The sequence below is a fragment of the Seriola dumerili genome, unplaced genomic scaffold (assembly GCF_002260705.1).
Source record: "Seriola dumerili isolate Sdu_G_001 unplaced genomic scaffold, Sdu_1.0 BDQW01000110.1, whole genome shotgun sequence".
Taxonomy (NCBI): domain Eukaryota; kingdom Metazoa; phylum Chordata; class Actinopteri; order Carangiformes; family Carangidae; genus Seriola; species Seriola dumerili.
Window position 1 is genome coordinate 10,871,081 of NW_019174365.1, and position 20,256 is coordinate 10,891,336.

General features: G+C 41.3%; 2 protein-coding genes across 6 annotated transcripts; one reads left to right on the top strand and one right to left on the bottom strand.

The window, feature by feature from the left end:
• Positions 1-862: 862 nt before the first annotated feature.
• Positions 863-6,551, bottom strand: zbtb12 (zinc finger and BTB domain containing 12). The gene is made up of 5 exons (XM_022747161.1): positions 6,243-6,551; positions 4,474-4,674; positions 4,161-4,355; positions 3,547-3,753; positions 863-2,661 (listed from the first exon to the last, which is right to left on the bottom strand). Exons 2-5 carry the CDS (start codon positions 4,672-4,674, stop codon positions 1,552-1,554), a joined length of 1,713 nt encoding a protein of 570 aa, XP_022602882.1. The 5' UTR covers positions 6,243-6,551; the 3' UTR covers positions 863-1,551.
• An 87-nt stretch (positions 6,552-6,638) lies between these two features.
• Positions 6,639-20,016, top strand: ehmt2 (euchromatic histone lysine methyltransferase 2). 5 transcript variants are annotated; one of them, XM_022747025.1, is made up of 28 exons: positions 6,639-6,666; positions 8,444-8,513; positions 8,679-8,840; positions 9,114-9,355; positions 9,602-9,671; positions 9,817-9,899; positions 10,009-10,149; positions 10,252-10,323; positions 10,749-10,869; positions 11,167-11,253; positions 11,422-11,558; positions 11,762-11,905; positions 12,078-12,400; positions 12,501-12,734; positions 13,291-13,373; positions 13,566-13,672; positions 14,188-14,310; positions 14,413-14,514; positions 14,652-14,756; positions 15,459-15,631; positions 15,782-15,949; positions 16,082-16,226; positions 16,348-16,425; positions 17,225-17,340; positions 17,746-17,832; positions 17,926-18,004; positions 18,394-18,569; positions 18,716-20,016. In XM_022747025.1, the coding sequence occupies exons 1-28, from the start codon at positions 6,640-6,642 to the stop codon at positions 18,894-18,896; spliced, it is 3,636 nt and encodes a 1,211-aa protein (XP_022602746.1). In that variant the 5' UTR covers position 6,639; the 3' UTR covers positions 18,897-20,016. The 5 variants fall into 5 exon arrangements, with proteins under 5 accessions (XP_022602746.1, XP_022602748.1, XP_022602747.1 ...); XM_022747027.1 differs by having other exon boundaries at positions 15,477-15,631; XM_022747026.1 differs by having other exon boundaries at positions 11,170-11,253.
• The last annotated feature ends 240 nt before the right edge of the window (positions 20,017-20,256 follow it).

Below are 20,256 nucleotides of genomic sequence, written 5' to 3' on the forward strand. Positions count from 1 at the left end.
TTCACAGCATTCTTAATTTATTTACCTCTTAGAGAGAGTTATGTCCCAAAACTGTTCAAATGTCTAAATAACCCACTTAAAAGACAAGGACGAATGCCCTATATTCATTCACTCACCACTGAACAATTAAATAAACATACAGACCTCAGAGTTATCTTTACCTTTTCTCACTTGTTAATGATATCAGATTGTAGATTGACATTGGGTGGTGTATGTATTCTCTATATTTCTGACAGTTATAGTTAACTTTGAAGATTAAGATTTTAAAAACCTATAATGAGCATATAAAATACACTGCATCATTATACTGCAGATTAAACCACCAAACAGTACATAGAATAGCACGGACCAACTCCATCTAGACCAGTAAAATGCTGCTCACATGTTAAAGCGTCAGTAATAGTTATTCAGTTGTATAATAAATATAGTAATAATTTTACACTTTCAATTAAAATTTTCTAATATGTCACATTGGATCTTCAAATGTTTTACACATTTTAACCACATCTTGCTCCGTGATTCATTAAAGGCCCTGCATGCCCTCACAGGTGCTTTCAATTACCTTGGTAAATTACACCCATCTATGTATGATGCACTGTAATCCATGTACAAATAACAATGATGGTGTAAGCTGTGTTGTGCTCTCACAGGTGCAACACAAACGAAGCACAGTCTGCTGACAACATCACAGCTTTGATAGCGGGTCTAATCAGGCTACATAAGTAAAAGCACCTGCGTGGCTGGACAGTGTGTGTGTGTGTGTGTGCGTGTGTGTGTGTGTGTGTGTGTGTGTGTGGGCTTTAATTTGCGTCCATGTCAGGAAATTATACATGTGACCAATGTTCACATCGAGCAGAGAAGAGGCTTTTGAATTATTTTATTTACACCGTTTATATAATCTTTTCTTTGAAATGTGGTCAGGCATTGCACTCAACGTGTACTACATGTATTCAAGTTTAAGATTACAGTCTTCAGTCAAACTAATCAAACTATTCTAACAGACATTAAACTCAATGGGCCTTTGTCATAGCAGATATTTTGACATGGCAAAGGAGGAAAAGCCACAGGTGGAAATAATAAAATCAATAACAGCTGAATTCCATTTGGCTTGTTCAGTTTCAGGGTTCAATTATGGTTCATGTGCTGGCTCAGTGTTGTGAGCTATGATCGAGACACTTGACTAGAACAGAGCAATCGTTAGTGTTATTAGTAACACCTGTACTTTTTCTATTATGACCAGTCAAACTGTCTGCTGTGAAAAAGGTTTGGCTCGGTGAACGCGGGTCGTGGACTGTAAAATCTCAGTCATTTTTACATATATCCATCACTTAGTATGCATATTCTTATGCAACTTTGAAAAATATTTCATGTGATGTGACAGGGCTTTTATTTTCACAGTCTGAGATTTTTAAAAGGCCTCGTAGTCAGTTTTCAACACTTGTTTAACATCCACATGCGACCCCACAGAATGATCTCCTCACTCTACAGCACTTTCCGAAATTCGCTGTCGAGCCTGAGCAGCTTTAGTTTAGACACTTTGCGGTCTTTGGCCTATGACACTTGTTCAGTAACCAAACATTCTTGTTCTTCCTCTCTTATCCTTCCAGCAGCTCCTCTCGCTCTCTCAATCTCCTCCTGCTCATGCAGGGAGTTCTGCCCCGTGGTTTTCCCGTGTTGCTCCTTCAGGTGGCGTCGTAAGGCGGGCTTGTGGGCAAAGCGGGCATGGCAGTAGGCGCAGTGGTGCGGGCGCTCGCCACTGTGGAGGTTCATGTGGTCTATCAGTGTGGATTTTTGAGTAAAAGTCTTATAGCACAGGGGGCACTGGTGGGTTTTGCCAGCGCCCCGGTGCACGGCCATGTGTCGGGTGAGGTTGGCGGAGTGGTGGAAGTGTTTGCCACAGCAGGGGCAGGCGTACAGCAGGTGAGTGGAGCGGGAGTGGACAGCTAGCGAGTGGGCCGAGGGGAAAGTCATGCCGCAGTGCTCACAGATTACAGGTCCTGCTACGCTTGAAGTGGACCCGACAACTGCGACGGACTCGTCCCCTCCCTCATTTGTTCCAACAGTTGCCATCCCTGAACTCCCCTCGCCGGCACCACAACTAGATTCCTCCAGGGAATACTGGTTCAAACTGTTGGCTGCCATTGGCGAACCCTTTTCTCCCTGAGCTTCACCCATGCTGAAGTCTAACCCCGGGAGTTCGAGCGACACGTAACTTCCTGTCTTCAACCCTTCTTGGCTGTAGTCCAACCCGATACCCCCACCTAATCCAGCGGTTGTTAGGTACCACAAATCCGGATGGTGAGCCAAGCCTGAGGATCTTTTCTCCTGAGATGACACCCACCTTCTCCTTTTGAAACCCCTCCCCCTGCCTCTCCCTCTGCCCCGGCCAATTTTATGCTCAGACAGCCTTCTGAAAGCGCGGAGCCCCTCCACTGAAAGTCCTCCAGTGCTGAGATCTTCTGTTTGATTCAAGTCAAATTCACTGCCTTCTCCTCTGATCACGACACCTTCTGTCTCTGGGTAAGAAGCATCTGGAGGTGCATCAGAGGGAGCGCCTTTCTCCTCCTCCCTGTCTCTGTTCATCTGCTCCTCTTCGGAAATGTACACTCTGAACACATCGTAGTCCTCCTGTCTGGTTTCTTCCTCATCTGATCCATTAACCTATAACAGAGTTGAAGACTGAGTCAGCTATCAACTAAAGAGCTGTTTATTCTGTAAAATATAACAGTGAAAATACCCATCAAAACACCTACAGCCCAAGGTCTCATCTTCAAATTGTTCTATCCAACCAATAGTTCAAAACCAAAGATATTTAATTCACAATGTCATAAAACAGAAAATTCTTGTCAGCAAATGTTTTGCCTTTTTTGCTTGATAAATGACTTCCACCAACTAATGGATTTAAAAAAAAAAAATTGATTTATCTTTCCAGGACTGGAAGTGTCATTCGATAAGCTGGCAACTACTGTTTATACTGGTGTGCTAATGCGATCTGTGCTTTCACACAGACAAATAGCGGTGGACACTTTAGAGAACCTGTTATTATCCCTGATCCCTCTGGTCTGTGTCAAATCAGTGCCATCTCCTTCACCTTGTCATCATGACCCCTTATCCTCTGTAGGACCCACCATTTATTACACTTCAATTGACCATGTACTGGGACCATTTATAACGTGGTATACAAGTGCTACAGGGACAGGAGGAGGAGGACTGTACCCTTATTTTGCCTGTGTGTTGCCAGATATTATTCAGGCAACAGTTGTGAATTTGTTCAACTCTGTTAAAAATGAGGACAGACAGGCAGACTCAGGCTGATGTGGCAATTAACACATGTGATTAGTCAAAAGGTGCCTAAAGGAATACTACACCATTCATTTTTTGAGTACTAAATATTCACCTCTGTGAGCCTGAATGGCGAGAGAAAGTGCCAACCAAATTAGCTCTGTTAAATTAATCAGTGTGTGTCATAAACACTGCAAATGATCTGACATTGTATAGGTGTAAAAAAGTGCCCTGGTCCCTGGTTTATCTTTCACACACACAAACCTTAATGCATGGCTCATCCAGCACGGGACTGTCATCGTGGTGTTGACTGCTGCCCTGAGCAGACACATCGCCGTTGTTCTCTTCCACCGGTCGTACTACAGGACTGTGTGGATCCACAGGGGAGGGTCGGCTGGGGGGAGGAGATGCAACAGAATGAATGCTGCCACTGACGATCACCGGTTGAGACTGACCCTCCTCTGCAGTCATCTAGAGGAAGAAAAGGGAAGCAAGGACAAAGACTGAGCTGTATAACTGAAAGTTATGAAAGCGATGAAAATGTAATACTGTACATTACAAAATGTAGAAAGAAAAAAGAGGTATGAAATGGCCAGTAAGCACTTATGTAAAGCTGGAATAAAACTGGAACAAACACACATTTGTCACATTTTTTTACACAAAGACTTTATTAATTTACACGCTACAGGAAAAATAAGGGATTCAAACTTGACTTTCATTTTCATCTTTTCAGATTGAGCCTAAACAAATTATACCAAATTAAATCTGGAAAAATCCAGAGAAACAAGCCGGTGTGAATATTATTTCCCAGCACTGCACAACATATTGTATGTGTAAACTAGAAAGACTAAAACCGTTGATTTATTTGGGTTACTGACCTTCGGTGGACTGGGGTTCTTTAGCTGGACATACTTCTTCAGAGCTCCTCGGCAGCGCTCTACAATATGCTCCATCTGCAGGTAGCTGGCAGCGGTCAGGTAGTTGACGATGTCCTCCGGGTTAAACTGCAGCACACCAGTGTAACAAGACTGGAGCAGGTCACACACCACTGTGGAGCTATACAGCATTGACACCTGGATAAAAATGTGAAACAGAAACACGTAGAAGCACTGTTTTTACTCAGAATTAGAGTTAAGAGCTGAAGAGAGACACACTGACAGCGTGAAAGGGTGCGCGTTGACTTCGGCCTACCTGAAGCTTGGCGGATGGGTTGAGGAGGAACTGGTCCCTCAAGAAGGGCGAGCAGGCAGCAAGTACAACCTTATGCCCCCTGAATGTCTGGTTGTTGGCCACTATGGTGATGTCACAGAAATGCTGACGGGACCTCAGAGAATTCATGTGCTTCAGGGTTGTGTCCCCGTGACCCGGTAACCGGAAACACAGCATCTCCATCTTGCATAGTAGAAATCAGAATTTGTGTTATTGTCTACAAATTACAAAAATCAAGTATTGATGGCAAATAACTAAATTGGATGATCTTTAGAAAATCAATAAATGGACAAAATGGCTGCTGCAAATAAACAGAGGTCAAATAAACAGTGGATACATCATGGCTGCCTGATTTCATACACACTGTCACCTGAGACCTAAGATTGGACTAGCAGAACTTGTAATGCAGTCAGACACTGTTTCACATTGCATTGCATGCATACAGCATGATTGCAAGCTCATTTTTCTTCCTATATGAAATCAAGCTGTTAAGAGGGTCAGTTTTCATACTTATATCTTGAGGTAACAAAATTCATTACTGAGCAGTTGCTCTAGCTGCACATCAATCAGTTTTGCAACTACAAAAACCACAAACAGTCAGTGCTCAAGATGCAAAGATAGTATTAGTGTAACTAGGTCAAATAGAAGCAATATTTTCACTTGTGTGGTAGCTGCCTGTAAAAAAAAAAAAAGTTTATCTAAATATGGTAAATATTCATGTCTTAAAAGACTGACAGAAGCATAGAGGTGAAATAATTAGTGGATTCATATGTAAACTAATAAGAAACCATTTGGTAATCAATCATTTCCTCTTCTCAAATGTGAGGATTTGCTGCTTTGCTTTGTTATATGTGATAGTGAACTGAACATCTTTTGGTTGTGCACGGTTGATCACGTATTTGAGGGAATTTGAAGATGCAGCTTTGCGCTTTATGAAATTGTGATGGACATTTCTCACTATTTTCTGACACTTTCTAGACAGAACAGTCCAGCAAAGGATATCTAAAATACTGTTAAATCAGCGAGCTAGCTAACATGATGTGTGGATCAAGACTGAGTTGATCAAAACTGACAAAAATCAAACACCACAAAATATTTCAATCAATATCTCAAGATTCATAATGGTGTTGATTTAGGTGTGAATATTGGTGATCTACTATCATAACTCTATGCTATGAGTGAGTGATATGGCCTGTGACAAAAATCATTAGCAATGTTGACATGTTGGATAAACCTCAAGTACAAGCTATTATTCTTTTAAATTCAGGTTTAAAGTATGTTCAGGAGATTGTATCACTAGTTTGGCACGTGTAAGAAAAAGGATACATTTAAAGTGTGTTACTAACTAGTTACATGTTTAATGTAATCCGGTATATCGGAGGGCATCTACCCTCACGTCACTGTATAGATATTTTATCGATAAATCGCCCGTTTTGATTTGAGGGACGTTGAAAAGTTAGCTAACGTGCCTGTGTGAGAGCAGCTACGAAGAGAGACTAACAATGCATCTGTTTCAGAACAAGTGTCTAATATCTATATACAAGTCTATAATCAAATTGAGGCTAATTTGTTGACTGATGTGATTCCCATAAGAGCTTTAAATCGATTATGATACAGTTGTTTTCCTCTTTTCCTTGTGGCCTAGCTAACCCACTTGTCTGATCGTTAGCTAACGTTAGCTACTGGTTAGCTTGCTGATAACCATTGATATAAACAAACAAAAGCTCCCGTTAAACTTTGCCGTCACTAACCTTCCCCGTTCCCTTTGTTGAATGTCTTGTGAGCTCTCTTTAAAAAACAAAATCAGGTTTTTTTTTCAACAGGACAAACGTTGACTGAAGTGGCGATATTTGACCGGCAGTATTTTCTCATCCCTCCTGCCACTAGCTTCCACCCCGATATCTGTTTACTTTTTGGCCTTTTTGGAGGAAGCGCATCCCGTGACAATAGCTACAAACCATCGGACCTTTTCCGCCTCTAAACTGACTTTGAATCGGTTTTCGTGGGAAGCCTCTCCTCGTGGATAGTAATGAAACCAGTGTACGCACGCTGACTCCTGATCAGCGGCGTTCAGAATCAACTGACATTGGGGGGCGGGGCTTGGCCCGTGACATAGTACGTTATTTACGTCGACGCTAGTTGGGAAACATGTCGGCATCTGAGACAACGACAAAGGTAGGAACCCCACTGCAACACAAAATGATACGTTAATGAAATTTAACTTTGTTCAAACGCCTTTAAACGCAATAGCCTACACAGCCGAACCATGTCAGTAAAGCTGCAGTATGCCACATCCCAAAATACCTTAATTTGTCGGTTGTAAGAGCTCTTTGTTGCAAGCTGTGCTGCACTGCTAGCATCATTAGCCTGTAACAGTTTTGAGGATTGCTTTAATGTTTTTGAATTTTTACTTATTTTCTTGATTCTTTGACTGTTTGACCATTGCATATTCGCCGCCTTTTGTTGTATTAAACCCGCGTTTAAGATTTTTCTGCATGGACCTTTTTCAAAGCAAATCCGCAGACAAAAAAGTCAATCTACAGAAGCGAAATGGGAGGATTTGTAAGTAGCCAGTGAGTGAAATTTAGCCTCATATTCCTTTCTAGTTTGCCGACGATTGTTGGCTGAAGCGCCCTGCTTTGGTTTTTGTGAAAGGAATGAATGAGTTGATTGACTGATGGCGGTAAAGTCGTGTCAACAGAGAAGATCAGTCATTGGTTGAAAGGTTTATTTTGCAATAGGTGGAAATTAAACACAGGACTTGAGCGGTTGCAATCACATGAACAGCTGCTATTCTTATGTTATTTCGTTATTTTTTTGTGTGTGTCTCTGGTGATTGGATTTAGATGGAGCCAATTACCACATTGCATCTCATGTATCTCCTCACAGTTAATTACATCTCGAGTATTTTGTCATTCATCCTGATTTACACTGGAAAAACAAACAAACATCATGTTTAGTTCAGGGACATTCACCTGTGATGACACAACTAAAACCTGAACCAGTAAGTAAGTGTTATCCAGTGATGTAAGAAGTATTTAGAGCATTTACTTAAGTATAATAGCCAAAGGTAAGAATACTCAATTATAAGTAAAGGTCCTGCATGAAATACCAAACAAATTTCAAAGTAAAATGACTCCTTTTGTCCATGTGATGGATTCATTAATATATGACATTATGATCTCTAACAATGTGTTGTATTTTATGACATAATTTTTTCTACATATTTATACATTAATACATATACATTTAACTAGTAACTACAGCTATAAAACAAATGAAGTGTGAAAGGAGTATGTTTTAGATGATTAATGTAACATTAAATGGAAATAAAAGTAAAGGAGAAGTATTTCAAAATTGCACATAAGCGCTGTGCTTGTGTAAATGTACTTAGTTGCCTTCCACCTGTGGCATAAACTTTGTGTGTTTCCTAGGAAACATGTCTTGACTAGCATATAGAGCAAAAATAATTATTAGTACATTAATGGATAACCAAATAGCTGTGTTGTAAAACCAATGGATAGCTGTGGTGTGAGATTAAAAAAAGGACCACAAACAAGAGTTATGTCTTACTTACATGGTAGTTATCAATGTAATCCTGTTAATTTTTATAAAATGAAGCTTTGCTCCTTGAAAAGCCAGTGAAAAAGAAACTAAATGATATCAGAAGTGCAGTAGATTTGTTACAGTCCAAGTATACCTAATCATTTCCTCTAATCCTAATCTAATTCTAATTGTCAAAAACAAAGTAGACCATAGTTCTGAAGTTTGAGTGTTACTGTGCATAAATTATTACACAACTCCACCAAAAGCTAAATTATTTCATATTCTTGTTGCTGCTTGAACTGCAGTGAATAAATACCTTTACTGGTCTGTATTCCTGAATATCAGTTGCTTTAAAAAATGATGGATACACATTTTCTGACTTATTTTCCTGTTGTTTCTCTATCAGGAGCCCCCTGAAGAAAATGACTCAGAAACACCCGCAGAGCCGTTAGCTGGACCAAGTCAAGTCAAGGAAGGTACATATACATCTCATCTCTGCAGATGATACATGAGGGGTTTGTACTAATGTTTGAAATCTGTGCATTTCAGGTAAACAGACCAACAGAATTATATTGCTGTTTTGATTTTCACTCCATGGCTGTGCTAGTTTTCTTAAGTCATGGGCTCTGAATGTTTCTCAGATAATGCAGCCCCCACCACAACTGCTGTTGCCAAGAAGACCGAGCCCATGGGTGGTATTCCATCGATGTTGTCACCTCAGCAACCTGGTAAGGAAGCATCCAGAGCTGGAGAAGAGGGCGAGAAAACGTCACCTGCCTCATCCCCAAACAAACCTGCTCCAGGTGAGACTTGGATCCAGCCTGCTTTTATCAGTGTTGCTGAAATGATGGCTCCTTCTGTTTGAGTTACCTGATTTTATTTGTCTCAGATTTTACAATAAGATGAACTGTTTTGATCCTGAAGCATAAATTCAACAGTAAGAAATATATTAATTAGGATATTATTATAGCAATATGATAATACAAAAAAAAAATTTCAGTGGATAGCTACCGTTCAGCAGTTTACAAGGATTTTTAAAACAGTACTCAGTAAGTGGTTTTATGTCCCTATCACAGGCCACGCAGCAAAGTCCCTTCCATCAACATCCTCCTCTTCATTGTCCTCCTCTCCTTCTACATCAACCTTGTCCCCCGGCCGAGCAAAGATGAGCGTTTCTGGACCCGGCAGCAGTAAATCCACCCTGCCACCTGCTCCTTCCTGCTCCTCTGCCACAGCTTCCTCATCTCCCTCTATCTCCCCTGCCCCACCAAAGATCCACCGAGCCCGCAAGACCATGAACAGGCCTCCACCAGGACAGGTGAGCCTATTTCATCTCTAACAAGGAGCTAGCATTTTCATTTGAATTGAGTGGAGTCAAATATGTAACTTTTTGTCTTGATTTTATTCCAACATTTGGCATCTGATGTTGCTTTGGCCCAGTGTCTTTTGATTCTTTAACAGAGTGCATTTTTCCAGCCACTGACTAAACACACACACAGTATAGGAGCGGTTCTGTTTTTTCTTTTATATATAATATAATTTGAGTCACTTTTTTGTTCTACAGATGAGTCACGTTGAGGCACCTGTGACTCCCTCAGGATCCTCTACCTGCCTTTCCTCTGACACTGAAACTGGTTTGTATCAGTAAAATATTCCCACCGACTAATATTTACCTGTGTGAAATAATCTGTTAGCTGTGAATAAAAAAAGAGTCAGGGGTCCTTGTTAATATCAAAGCTCACTCTCGTGGTTTATGTTGCTTTGTCATGTTTCCTGCAGGTGTAAAAAGGAGAAAACTGGATCATTTATCTGACAACACAGCTGAGAAGTCTGAGAACATTCCAGACAACGCTCAAACTGCGGTAAGATGATGTGTCTGCGGGCATATAATTTACACTTTGCTACGATAAGCTCTCAGTGGTTAATGTTGTCTATTGCTGATGTCTTTTCTGATTTCTTTTAAAAACTCAGGAAGAAATGTTTTTCCATAAAAAGGCGGAGCCTGTTGCCAAGACTGCACCAGTGAAGAGCTGCAGCAGTGTGGGGAAGTCAGAAGAGGAGGCGGCCAAGAAAATACAGATTTCCAGTCCGTCCACGCGAGATTCAGAAAAGGTGTGAGACTTAGATTTACGTATTGTCCCTTGAAACTAATTACCCATTGTCAAAGACATTTTTCCATTGTTAAATTTGCGTTTTTTTTTGTTTCTTTAATAGTTTGAAGATGGTGGGGGAGAAGCAAGGCAGCATACTAAAGACATAGAGGGGTCACTGAACATGTCAGATCATGTGAGTGACTCTATCGGTTTTACTACCCTGCTGATTACTTATATCTCACCTGAAGATGTCACTCAAGCTAACCTGTTAGCTGTAAGCTGGACAATACCAGCCCAAAATTGTTGTATCATTCTGCACTTGCTTGAAAATACAGAATGTATAACAACTCAAACTCCTTCCTATACCTAATTGAGAAGAGAGCACCACTTGCTGGACTGTCAATGGTGTTTTCTTTCAATTTCCAAAATTGAAAAACGGGGTGGTGACTGAAAAATATGTTTCCCTGCACTTTACCGCCACCAGCTGCAGAATAGTGTGAAAGCAGTGGCAGGAATGTTCAAATTCAGTCAAAAAATAAACCACTCAGAAGTTTCAACCTCTTTTCTCCCTTTCACACATGTCAAATGTTATATTCAGACAAACTTTCTCCCATGCAGAGTTCAGAGTCCGAAACACAGAGAACCGCCCAGAGTAGAAATGAGAGCGAGGAGTCTTCATGGCCGCCGTCAGACCAGGAGAAAGAGAGAAACACTGCTGATGTGGTGGAGACACTGGGAGGTGAGTGACATTACTTATGGGGTTTTCTGAAACCACACTTGTTGCACAGCTGTAAATGTGCCAAGAGCAAGCAGTCATCAAAAACTAGCATTTTCTTCTGTTGAAGAAGAAAAAAAGCCCAAATATATTTTTGTTAGTGTTGTCAATTCAGTGTTGTGTTTTTAAAAGGTGCTTTTTAAAGGGAGTTAATTGCTTCTCATTGGAATTGCAAAAAACACTTGTATCTCATTAATGTGGATCATTTTCCAGTATGTTTCTTTTATGCCTAATGCTCATAGTCATTTGGTCTTTCCTCAGCAGGAAGGTCTGCAGAGTACACAGAGGTTCCCTTGGGTGCTCTGGACATTGCTGCTGCTGACAGTCTGACACTTTCTCCTCATCATGGTAGGTTTATTATCGATACGTCACTGCATATAGCTCGGCTATAAATTATACTAATATTTGGTGTTCGTGACCCTGAATGAAATTAAAAAAGCTTTTGTTTATCTCCTTCAGCCTTAAGATCACAAACAAATTTTCAGAAAAATCTAATTTTCTTCCTCTCCTGCGCAGACGGCAGCGATGCAGGAGACACGGAGCGGCTGGAGGAGCTTCCTCTGTGCAGCTGCAGGATGGAGGCTCCTCGTGTGGACAGCACCAGCCACCGAGTCAGCAGACAGTGTATGGCCACTGAGAGCATCAACGGAGAGGTCTGTCTATGTCTTCGCTTTTTGTGTTGACTCTGCATTTGGTCATTTGAATTAAGAACCATCATTTGCATCATGTGTAGATTTGGACAGCAAAGTGTGATGCATTGTCTGCTGGTCTTTGATAGTTCATAAAGCTCGCGGATAGCTTTCGTGGGAACTCCAGCTGTGTAATCTAATCTTTTCTCTCCTGCCCTGTTTCTCAGCTGAGGGCTTGTACCAGTCGGACTATTAAAGGGGAGACCATGCGGCCATCCAGTCGGGTGCCCCTTATGGTGCTTTGTGACGTCCATCGTTCACACATGGTCAAACACCACTGCTGTCCTGGGTGTGGATACTTCTGCATAGCGGTAAGAGTTTAAACAACCTGTTGTGGTTACACAGAGATATAACTTATAATGCTTTGATACTCTTTTCTTCCTCCTTGATGCCCTGCTCTGTTCTCTACTTTCTCCTCCTCAACATCCTACCTGCTTCTCCTCTTTCTCCCTCTTGCATATCCTAAATCTTCTCCTCTTTCAGGGCACGTTTCTTGAGTGCTGCCCGGACCAGCGCATCGCTCACCGTTTCCACCGCGGTTGTGTGACGGTTCTAGGCGGCGGGCGCAGCAGGGCAAATGGCGGTGGTATGCTTTTCTGTCCCCACTGCGGCGAAGATGCCTCGGAGGCCCAGGAGGTCACCATCCCCTCCTTCAGCTCGTCCACAGCCTCTGCAACCACCGTTGTCACCATGTCGGCATCCTCCACCACCACCCCGTCCCTACCGCCGTCTGTCCCCACTGCACCCTCGCTCACCGCCTCCACAGGGGGGATGAAGGATGGGAAGATGCCCGAAAGACCGGTCAGGTATGACTGACTGACATAAGAATTATTGACCGATTTGACTCCATTCACCTGTACAAAATGTAATTTCCTTACATCTTCCCTCCTTCGTTGCATCTTCTAGTGCTCGTATGCGTAGCCATGGTTTGGTAACACTGGCAGTGGAGCAGCAGCAGCCTCCGCAGCCTGTAGCCTCAGCAGCGACTGTGGCCACCATCCCCCCAGCAGAGGAGGGAGTGGACAGTGTGGGGCCCTCTCTCTGTATGCCAAATGGGAAACCCATCAGCCCTGGTGCACTTCCACCTGGGCCCAGCAGGGCGGCGCTGCAGAAGGCCATTCTAACACAGGACACAGAGAGGTTGGAGTTTTAAGATTTTACGATTTTCAGCCACAGTAGGTTCAAGGGATCGAACAATGGACTAGATACAATAATTAATAGATGTTTTCTAAATCTTTTTGTTTTGGGTCTTTATTTACTACTTAGTTTAAAATTGAGCTTTCAATGCTTGTCTCGTTTGTTTCCTTAAAGTATATACACAGTCTAAGCACAGTATAAAGTCATGTTTGAGTTGCAGTAAAACTCATTTTACTCTTTTGAAGATGTTTGTGTGCTAACAGTTTAGAGATGTTCTATACTTGAAAATATCTGATCTGCAGCTGCTGATAATTGATCAATATTTGTTCCTGAAATCCTGAAAGTTGCACGCATCTCCACCAACCAGCTGTTAGAACAGTTTTATGCAAACGAACAGTCCATCTGCAGCCACAGCAAAATTGCATGATAGGTCAAGCAAGACAAAATATTTGTTTTGTTAGCTTTAGCTCTTCCAAATGAAATGACATGTTTCAGTCAAAGGGAGGAGCTCAGACTATTTCAGAGCACAATGGAAAGCCTGTTGTTTTTGATTTGCCAGGAGGAAGAAACTGAGGTTCCACCCTCGCCAGCTCTACCCCGCTGCCAAGCAAGGAGAGGTGCAGAGAGTTCTGCTCATGCTGAGTGAGTGGCAAATATGCCTTTATTGTAGACTCTACTTTTCATCTGGTTTCGCAAAGATGAGTGCTGTCTGTATTGAAATACAGACGGCAACAGAAAACTTGTTGTCTGGGTTTGACGATTCTCATGGCTGCTGTAGATCTGTACAGATTTGTCTATGAAGACTGTGCTTTTGTGTGTGTGTGTGTGTGTCAGTGGAGGGCATTGATCCAACATACCAGCCTGACTCTCAGAACAGGCGCTCTGCTCTACACGCTGCTGCTCAAAGAGGACTGCTGGAAGTCTGCTACATGCTCGTACAGGTGGGAAATTCAGTGCATTGTTAGCACCTTCCCTTCTTTTTATATGATTAGTAGTGATGATTAGTCATTTTATATCTGGCTGTGCAGGGTGACATTTTCAATTTTCTTGTTTTGTCTGACCAACTGTCCAAACACAAAGATATTCAGTGTGTTATCAAATGTAAAAAGAAAACCAGCAAATCTTCCCACATGAGAAGCTGTTTAAGAGTGAACGGTGGCGTTTTCGCTTGGAAAACGACTGAAACAATTAATCGATCATCAAAATTATATTCTGTTGATCATCTAATGCAGCAATCATTTCAGTTCTACATTTTTAGTGTAACCAAGCAGGAGTAAAAATTGAGCAGTGAGGGATAAAAATTGAAACCAGTGCATTTAAATTCATTGCAGAAATATCTTAAACTTTACTTTAAAGAAGCCATGCTCTGTAACAGGTGTTTTTGGGGGACTTTTCACAATCTCACCAAGCCTTGTGCCTTTTGGATTCACAATTATTTTTAATTGTATACTGACAGGCTGGTGCTCAAGTGGATGCCCAGGACAAAGACCTGAGGACTCCACTGTTGGAGGCTATCATCAATAATCACTTTGAGGTGGCTCGTTACCTGGTCCAAAACGGCGCCTGTGTCTATCATGTCGTAAGTGTCTCTTAGTGCCTGAAATAAAATAGAATAAATGTGAACATGTAGAGGTTTGATTTGATATGGATTTCAGTCTTTGTTTACATCATTACTCATCAGGAAGAGGATGGATATACTGGCCTCCACCACGCAGCCAAACTGGGCAGCCTTGAAATCGTCAGCATGCTGCTGGAGACGGGGCAGGTTGATGTCAATGCACAGGTAAAGGACACGATAGACAGATAGATAGATAGATAGATAGATATGTGATCATTTAAGCAAAGTGCGTCTTAACTGTCTTACACCGACTCATACGAGGCCAGTGTTGCCTAATTTTGATTCTTGTTTGTTGGTTTTAGGACAGTGGTGGCTGGACACCGATCATTTGGGCTGCCGAGCACAAACATGTTGACGTGATCAGAGCACTGCTTAACAGAGGAGCTGATGTCACCATCAATGATAAGGTAAGTTTCTACTACTCAAAACTGGGCTTAGAAGAAAGTGTCTTTTCATTCTTTTTACTTAATTTCTAGCAGCTCCCCTCAGTATACCTGGTAATATACATTGACCAGAGCTGGATTTTAGAACTTGACTCTGGTGGAACTTGTCTGATCTATTTTATGCCTAAATACCTGTATAAACCTTTGTGGGTTTTTTTTTTTTTTTTTTTTTTTTTTATAGCCCTTTTTATTTTCCCTTGTGTTGCTGAAAAATCTCAGTACAGAGGTCTGGATTCGGTTTGTGTAATTGAACTTTTAAGTGGTGATCTTGAAATACTTGATTTGAAAAAATATGTTTTATGCAGGAATGTTAGTCAGTTAGTCATTTGGTCTGTAGAATGTAGAAGGTCTGTAGAAAATGGCATAAAATACCTGAAACAAGTTTCCAGGGTCCATGGATGCTGATTACATTTCTGTCAATCAACTAATCAACTAATGATTTGATCAACTAATTGTTTCAGGTTTGATTTGCTTCAGCCAAATTTGCTTTGACTGCTGCTGTTGGAAACATTAAACACACCTCGTCTTGTGTGTCAAAGGACTTTGCCTGAAATGATGAGAAAATGTTAAAGCCATATAAACTGTGGTGTAACGAGTCGCGACAGAGACCGAACAGCAAAATGGATGTAGTTGTATGAAAATATTTCAGGTTATTACTTTAAACAGTCCCTTGTTTCCTTCCAGGAACTGAACGTGTGTCTCCACTGGGCGGCGTACGCAGGGAATGTGGACATAGCAGAGCTGGTGTTGAACGCTGGCTGTTCCCTCGCCTCAGTTAACATGCATGGAGACACGCCGCTCCACATCGCCGCCCGAGAGGGATACTTGGAATGTGTTACGTGAGTCACTGTCAATCACAAGCTGTATGCCCATTTAATGTAGGGGTCACTTGTATCTGTTGCTTTAAGCTATACCACCTATCTAACACTCAACCATGGGTGCAATACTTTTTTCCACCAAAAACGTCTGTCACTGTCTTTCTTCTGCAGGTTGTTCCTGTCCAGAGGTGCAGATATTGACATCATGAACAGGGAAGGAGACACACCTCTCACCCTTGCACGGGTTGATACACCGGTGTGGGTCGCACTCCAGATCAACAGGAAGCTGCGGAGGGGAATAACCAATCGCATGCTTCGGACTGAAAGAATCATCTGCAGGTAGGTTGTGTTTTTTTTGAAGGAGCCTTGTTTTATGATGAGCTTGTTCTTTGTAACCTGATTTTTTTTTTTTTGTCTTCTGATGTTTAACTCCCTGATAGTCCTGATTTAACCCCTTGCTTTCTGTTCCAGTGACATAGCGCAGGGCTATGAGAACGTGCCGATTCCCTGTGTGAATGCAGTGGATGACGAGGGCTGTCCTTCAGACTACAAATATGTTTCAGAAAACTGTGAAACTTCAGCGATGAACATAGACCGCAACATTACACACTTGCAGGTAAAATGTAAAACAAGCTCTCATTCTGACTTCATTGTTCTCTTTCTATAGTACAAACACACACCTACATCCTCGGCAGGGAAAAAATACATCTCATTAATTCTGTCATCTTTTCTTTTAGCACTGTAGCTGCACTGATGACTGCTCATCTAGTAACTGTCTTTGTGGACAGCTCAGCATCCGTTGCTGGTATGACAAGGTAAATAGAAATATTGTTTTAAAAGCCACATTGTCAAAGTAATTTACTCAGAAAACCTGTAGGATTTCATTGTTGGAATTTTCAACCCTTGCAGATTTTTTGCATTTCAGTTGCATTGTGGGTAATGTCGCCGCCAGGTTTTGACAAGAAAGAAGAATGTATGAAACAAAAAAAAAAAAAAAAGACTCTCTGGTCCTGCTGCATCAATTTTGATCATTTTTATTTAAACTGTCCTTGATGAGTCTGACAATGTTACAGGAGTGCACTGATAAATCAGTGGCCTCCTCTTTAAGTAGAGAGACATTTAACATGAAATTGACCAGCTTCATGTGTATTCCTTATGGGGAGCCACCACCTGGACCAGCAAGCAAAAAGAGAATTGTTCTGTAGGATCAATTAAGATCTGCATAGTTTGCAATTACAATTTTTTTTTTTTTTTTGGATTGAAAGTCAGTGATGTCTGTGAGGTCAGGGACTAAAATCCATTGGTTACAGAATATTTCAGTGTTTTTTTTTTTTTTTTTTAAAGTATATTTTTTTGGGTTTTTTAATGCCTTTATTGATAGTGCAATAGAGAGAGACAGGAAATGGGGAGGCAGAGAGAGGGGGAATGACATGCAGCAAAGGCCATCCGATGCGGGCCTCGAACCGGGTCCAACTGCTGCGAGTTCTGTAGCCTCTACACATGGGGCGCCTGCTTAGACCACTACGCCACACGACGCCCCAGAATATTTAAGTGTTAAACTTAAGAAGTGAAAGTAATTGCAACTTGTTTTTGCCTTTTTTTTTCTGTTACCAGGACCAGCGGCTGCTCCAAGAGTTCAACAAAATTGAACCTCCACTTATATTTGAATGCAACATGGCGTGTTCCTGTTATCGAACATGCAAGAACAGGGTGGTACAGGCAGGAATCAAGTAAGAATTTTAAGTGCATCTCGTGCAACATAATGTTTGTCAGCCGTGTATCATAAAAATATTGCAGGAACTAGTTTAGCTGATGAAGTTAATGGGCTTCAAGTGAAAATTCTCCTTTTTTTTTTTTTTTTAAATGGTAAACACCACCAGATTAATAACTATTGTCCTACATCTTGTTGAAGGCACCAACAGTAAAACACTAATTATTATCAAAGATGATTAACAGCTCTGCAGAGAGAGTGTTTCCAGTTTGCAATACACGCCTCAATCTGCCAAAGCCCAATTTTTTAGCTCAGTATTTATATCTTTGTTATTTTATCAGTATGCGGACTGATTACCTTAAAATTGTTTAGTCCTCTTGACTGCTACAGTCTGAACTTTCATTATTTCCTATTTTTCCAACAGAGTGCGCCTTCAGCTCTACAGGACCGAGAAGATGGGCTGGGGGGTTCGAGCTCTCCAAGATATTCCCCAGGGAAGCTTCATCTGCGAGTAAGAGAAACCTGTCCATTGCACACACAACAGGTTGCTCTTATATTAAAAGTCAGAGTTTAAAAGTTAAGTTTCATCCCTCCCTCCACACAGATATGTTGGAGAGCTGATTTCTGACGCAGAGGCAGATGTTAGAGAGGACGACTCTTACCTGTTTGACCTGGACAACAAGGTGAACTTTTTTTAAAATGTGCTTTTCAGTTTCTGCTTTATAGAGATAGATGACAGTGCCGGGAAATTCCTGTATAATGAATATCGTAAATAACTAACCAGACCTGATCTCATGCAGTCAGCAAACAGATTGTATCTACAACTGCTGAGCTAGACAACATTGCCCCAGTTTTTAGCTTACAGCAGACTTTCTCTAGCCTTTGGTAATAACTCTAAAGGGACACTTTTAACATTTAGAAATCAGTCACACAAACAAACAAGCTCATCAAAAATAATCAGTCTTATATTCTGTGCCATGGAGTAAAAATGGGAACTCTACTGCATAGGTTAGGAATAAATAAATAATAGGTTTTACTTTTCTTGTGTGTTTCTTGTGTGTTTCCTGTGCAGGATGGGGAGGTGTATTGTATTGATGCCCGGTACTACGGCAACATCAGCCGCTTCATCAACCACCTGTGTGACCCCAACCTCATCCCAGTACGTGTTTTCATGCTGCACCAGGACCTGAGATTCCCCCGCATCGCCTTCTTCAGCTCCAGAGACATCCTCAGTGGACAAGAGCTGGGGTGAGAAGTCGAGAGGCGTTTATATTATTTCTTCATTTTTTCTTGCAGTCATTTTTGTGGTCTTTGAGCATGTACGGTTTTATTTGTTACTAACATATTTCACCCAAAGTCCCATCCGAGTTGACTGGTCCTGTCTGTTTCATTAGGTTTGACTATGGAGACCGGTTTTGGGACATTAAGAGCAAGTATTTCACCTGTCAGTGTGGATCAGAGAAATGCAAACACTCGGCTGAGGCCATCGCATTGGAGCAAAGCAGGCTGGCTCGGCTGGAGGCCTGCCCAGAATCAGGAGCTGACTGTGGGATAGCCATGCTAGGAAACTCTTAAAACACTTACCCATGGGGCCTTTGGATAAACCTCTTCAGTTTTACATACGCACATTGGCAGTGGAAATACACCTTGAAGGTTTTTTCATGTATAAAGTTCTGTTTGATGTTTGGTGCTGTTTTTTCTACTTGTGATTGAATTTTTTTTTTTTTTTATTTGAGGACATGGGCCTTAACATTTTTAAATGTTGTGTGTATTATGTTTGAAGAAAAGAGGATGTCTTGTGATTCTGTACGTACAGTATTTTTACTGTATCTCACTCTGAACTTTTGCCTTGACACATGAAGTTTGTGCATTAGGAATCTGCCATCATATAACAGTCGTATATATTCATGTATTTTCTGTTGTGCCAACAAACACAATGCATTTTGACGCAGTACAGTAATGGGTCAGCCTCTAGCCCATACTGGACTTCATACGGACCTGAGGGATAGTGTTGTTTTTGGATGATTGTGTTAGCCTTATTTTCTTTATTTTTATACATATTGTCTTCTTTGTCACATTTAGTGTAATAAATTAGCTCATGAGTTGGTCTTTGGGCTCTTGTATTAAGTGTAATTTTTTTTTTTCATTTTTAATCTGTGTTCACTGGTTTACAACAGGATGTGACTGACAGCTCTTCTTTTCTTTTAAAAACAGCAGCCAAACACTTTTAATGGTATTTAAAGTTACCTTATATGTGCAGCATTTAGATTTAGATCACGTTTTGTAGATACCAGGCAGAGATCATCAAGAGTGTTATCTGCTGGTGTTATTATATTATATTGTTTTATCACTAGGGGGCATCTACAGTTCACAATGCAAAGCTTGAGGAGAGATGGGGGCAGGATGCTGCACTGGGCACAAGCAGAGATGAGATGAAATGAAAGGAAGAGGTCTCACTCTGCCAATGTTTCTGTACATAAAATGTTTCCTAGTCATTCCACCACTGTTAATTTTCAAAAAATAAAATAGAGAAGGGTTTTGCACTAAAAAGGTTGTAATTGTGGGAGATATCTACTTAATTTGACTAATGCTGGAGGCTGTCTTAACTTAAACATTTTCATACGTTTTTACTTAAAAGCCATCAAGCTCTGCCATCACTTGCATTGGGAGCATGTTAGTATTGGATCAGTATGAACTGGAGGGATGAATGTAGCAATCAAACCAAGTTTCATATGGGCACATCACAATGCTACAATGCTCAGAAAGGGGCCACTCTGCAACATGAGTAGTTTTCCTTTTGATACTGTAAGTACATCTCTCTGGTACTGCTTATGCACCTTTACTCAGGAGGAATTTTGATTGCAGGACTTGCAGATTATTTTTTCTCTACTCTACTTTTATTTAAATAAAGTACTTTCTCCACCACTGTTGAGCA

Coding starts and splice junctions, on each gene's coding strand:
- zbtb12 (XM_022747161.1), bottom strand. CDS start 4,674: ATGGAGATGCTGTGTTTCCGGTTACCGGGTCACGGGGACACAACCCTG. Junction 4,356..4,473: donor ACCCATCCGCCAAGCTTCAG/GTAGGCCGAAGT, acceptor ATTTTTATCCAG/GTGTCAATGCTGTATAGCTC. Junction 2,662..3,546: donor TGGATGAGCCATGCATTAAG/GTTTGTGTGTGT, acceptor ACTCTGTTATAG/GTTAATGGATCAGATGAGGA.
- ehmt2 (XM_022747025.1), top strand. CDS start 6,640: ATGTCGGCATCTGAGACAACGACAAAG. Junction 15,950..16,081: donor ACTGAAAGAATCATCTGCAG/GTAGGTTGTGTT, acceptor TTTCTGTTCCAG/TGACATAGCGCAGGGCTATG. Junction 16,426..17,224: donor TCCGTTGCTGGTATGACAAG/GTAAATAGAAAT, acceptor TTCTGTTACCAG/GACCAGCGGCTGCTCCAAGA.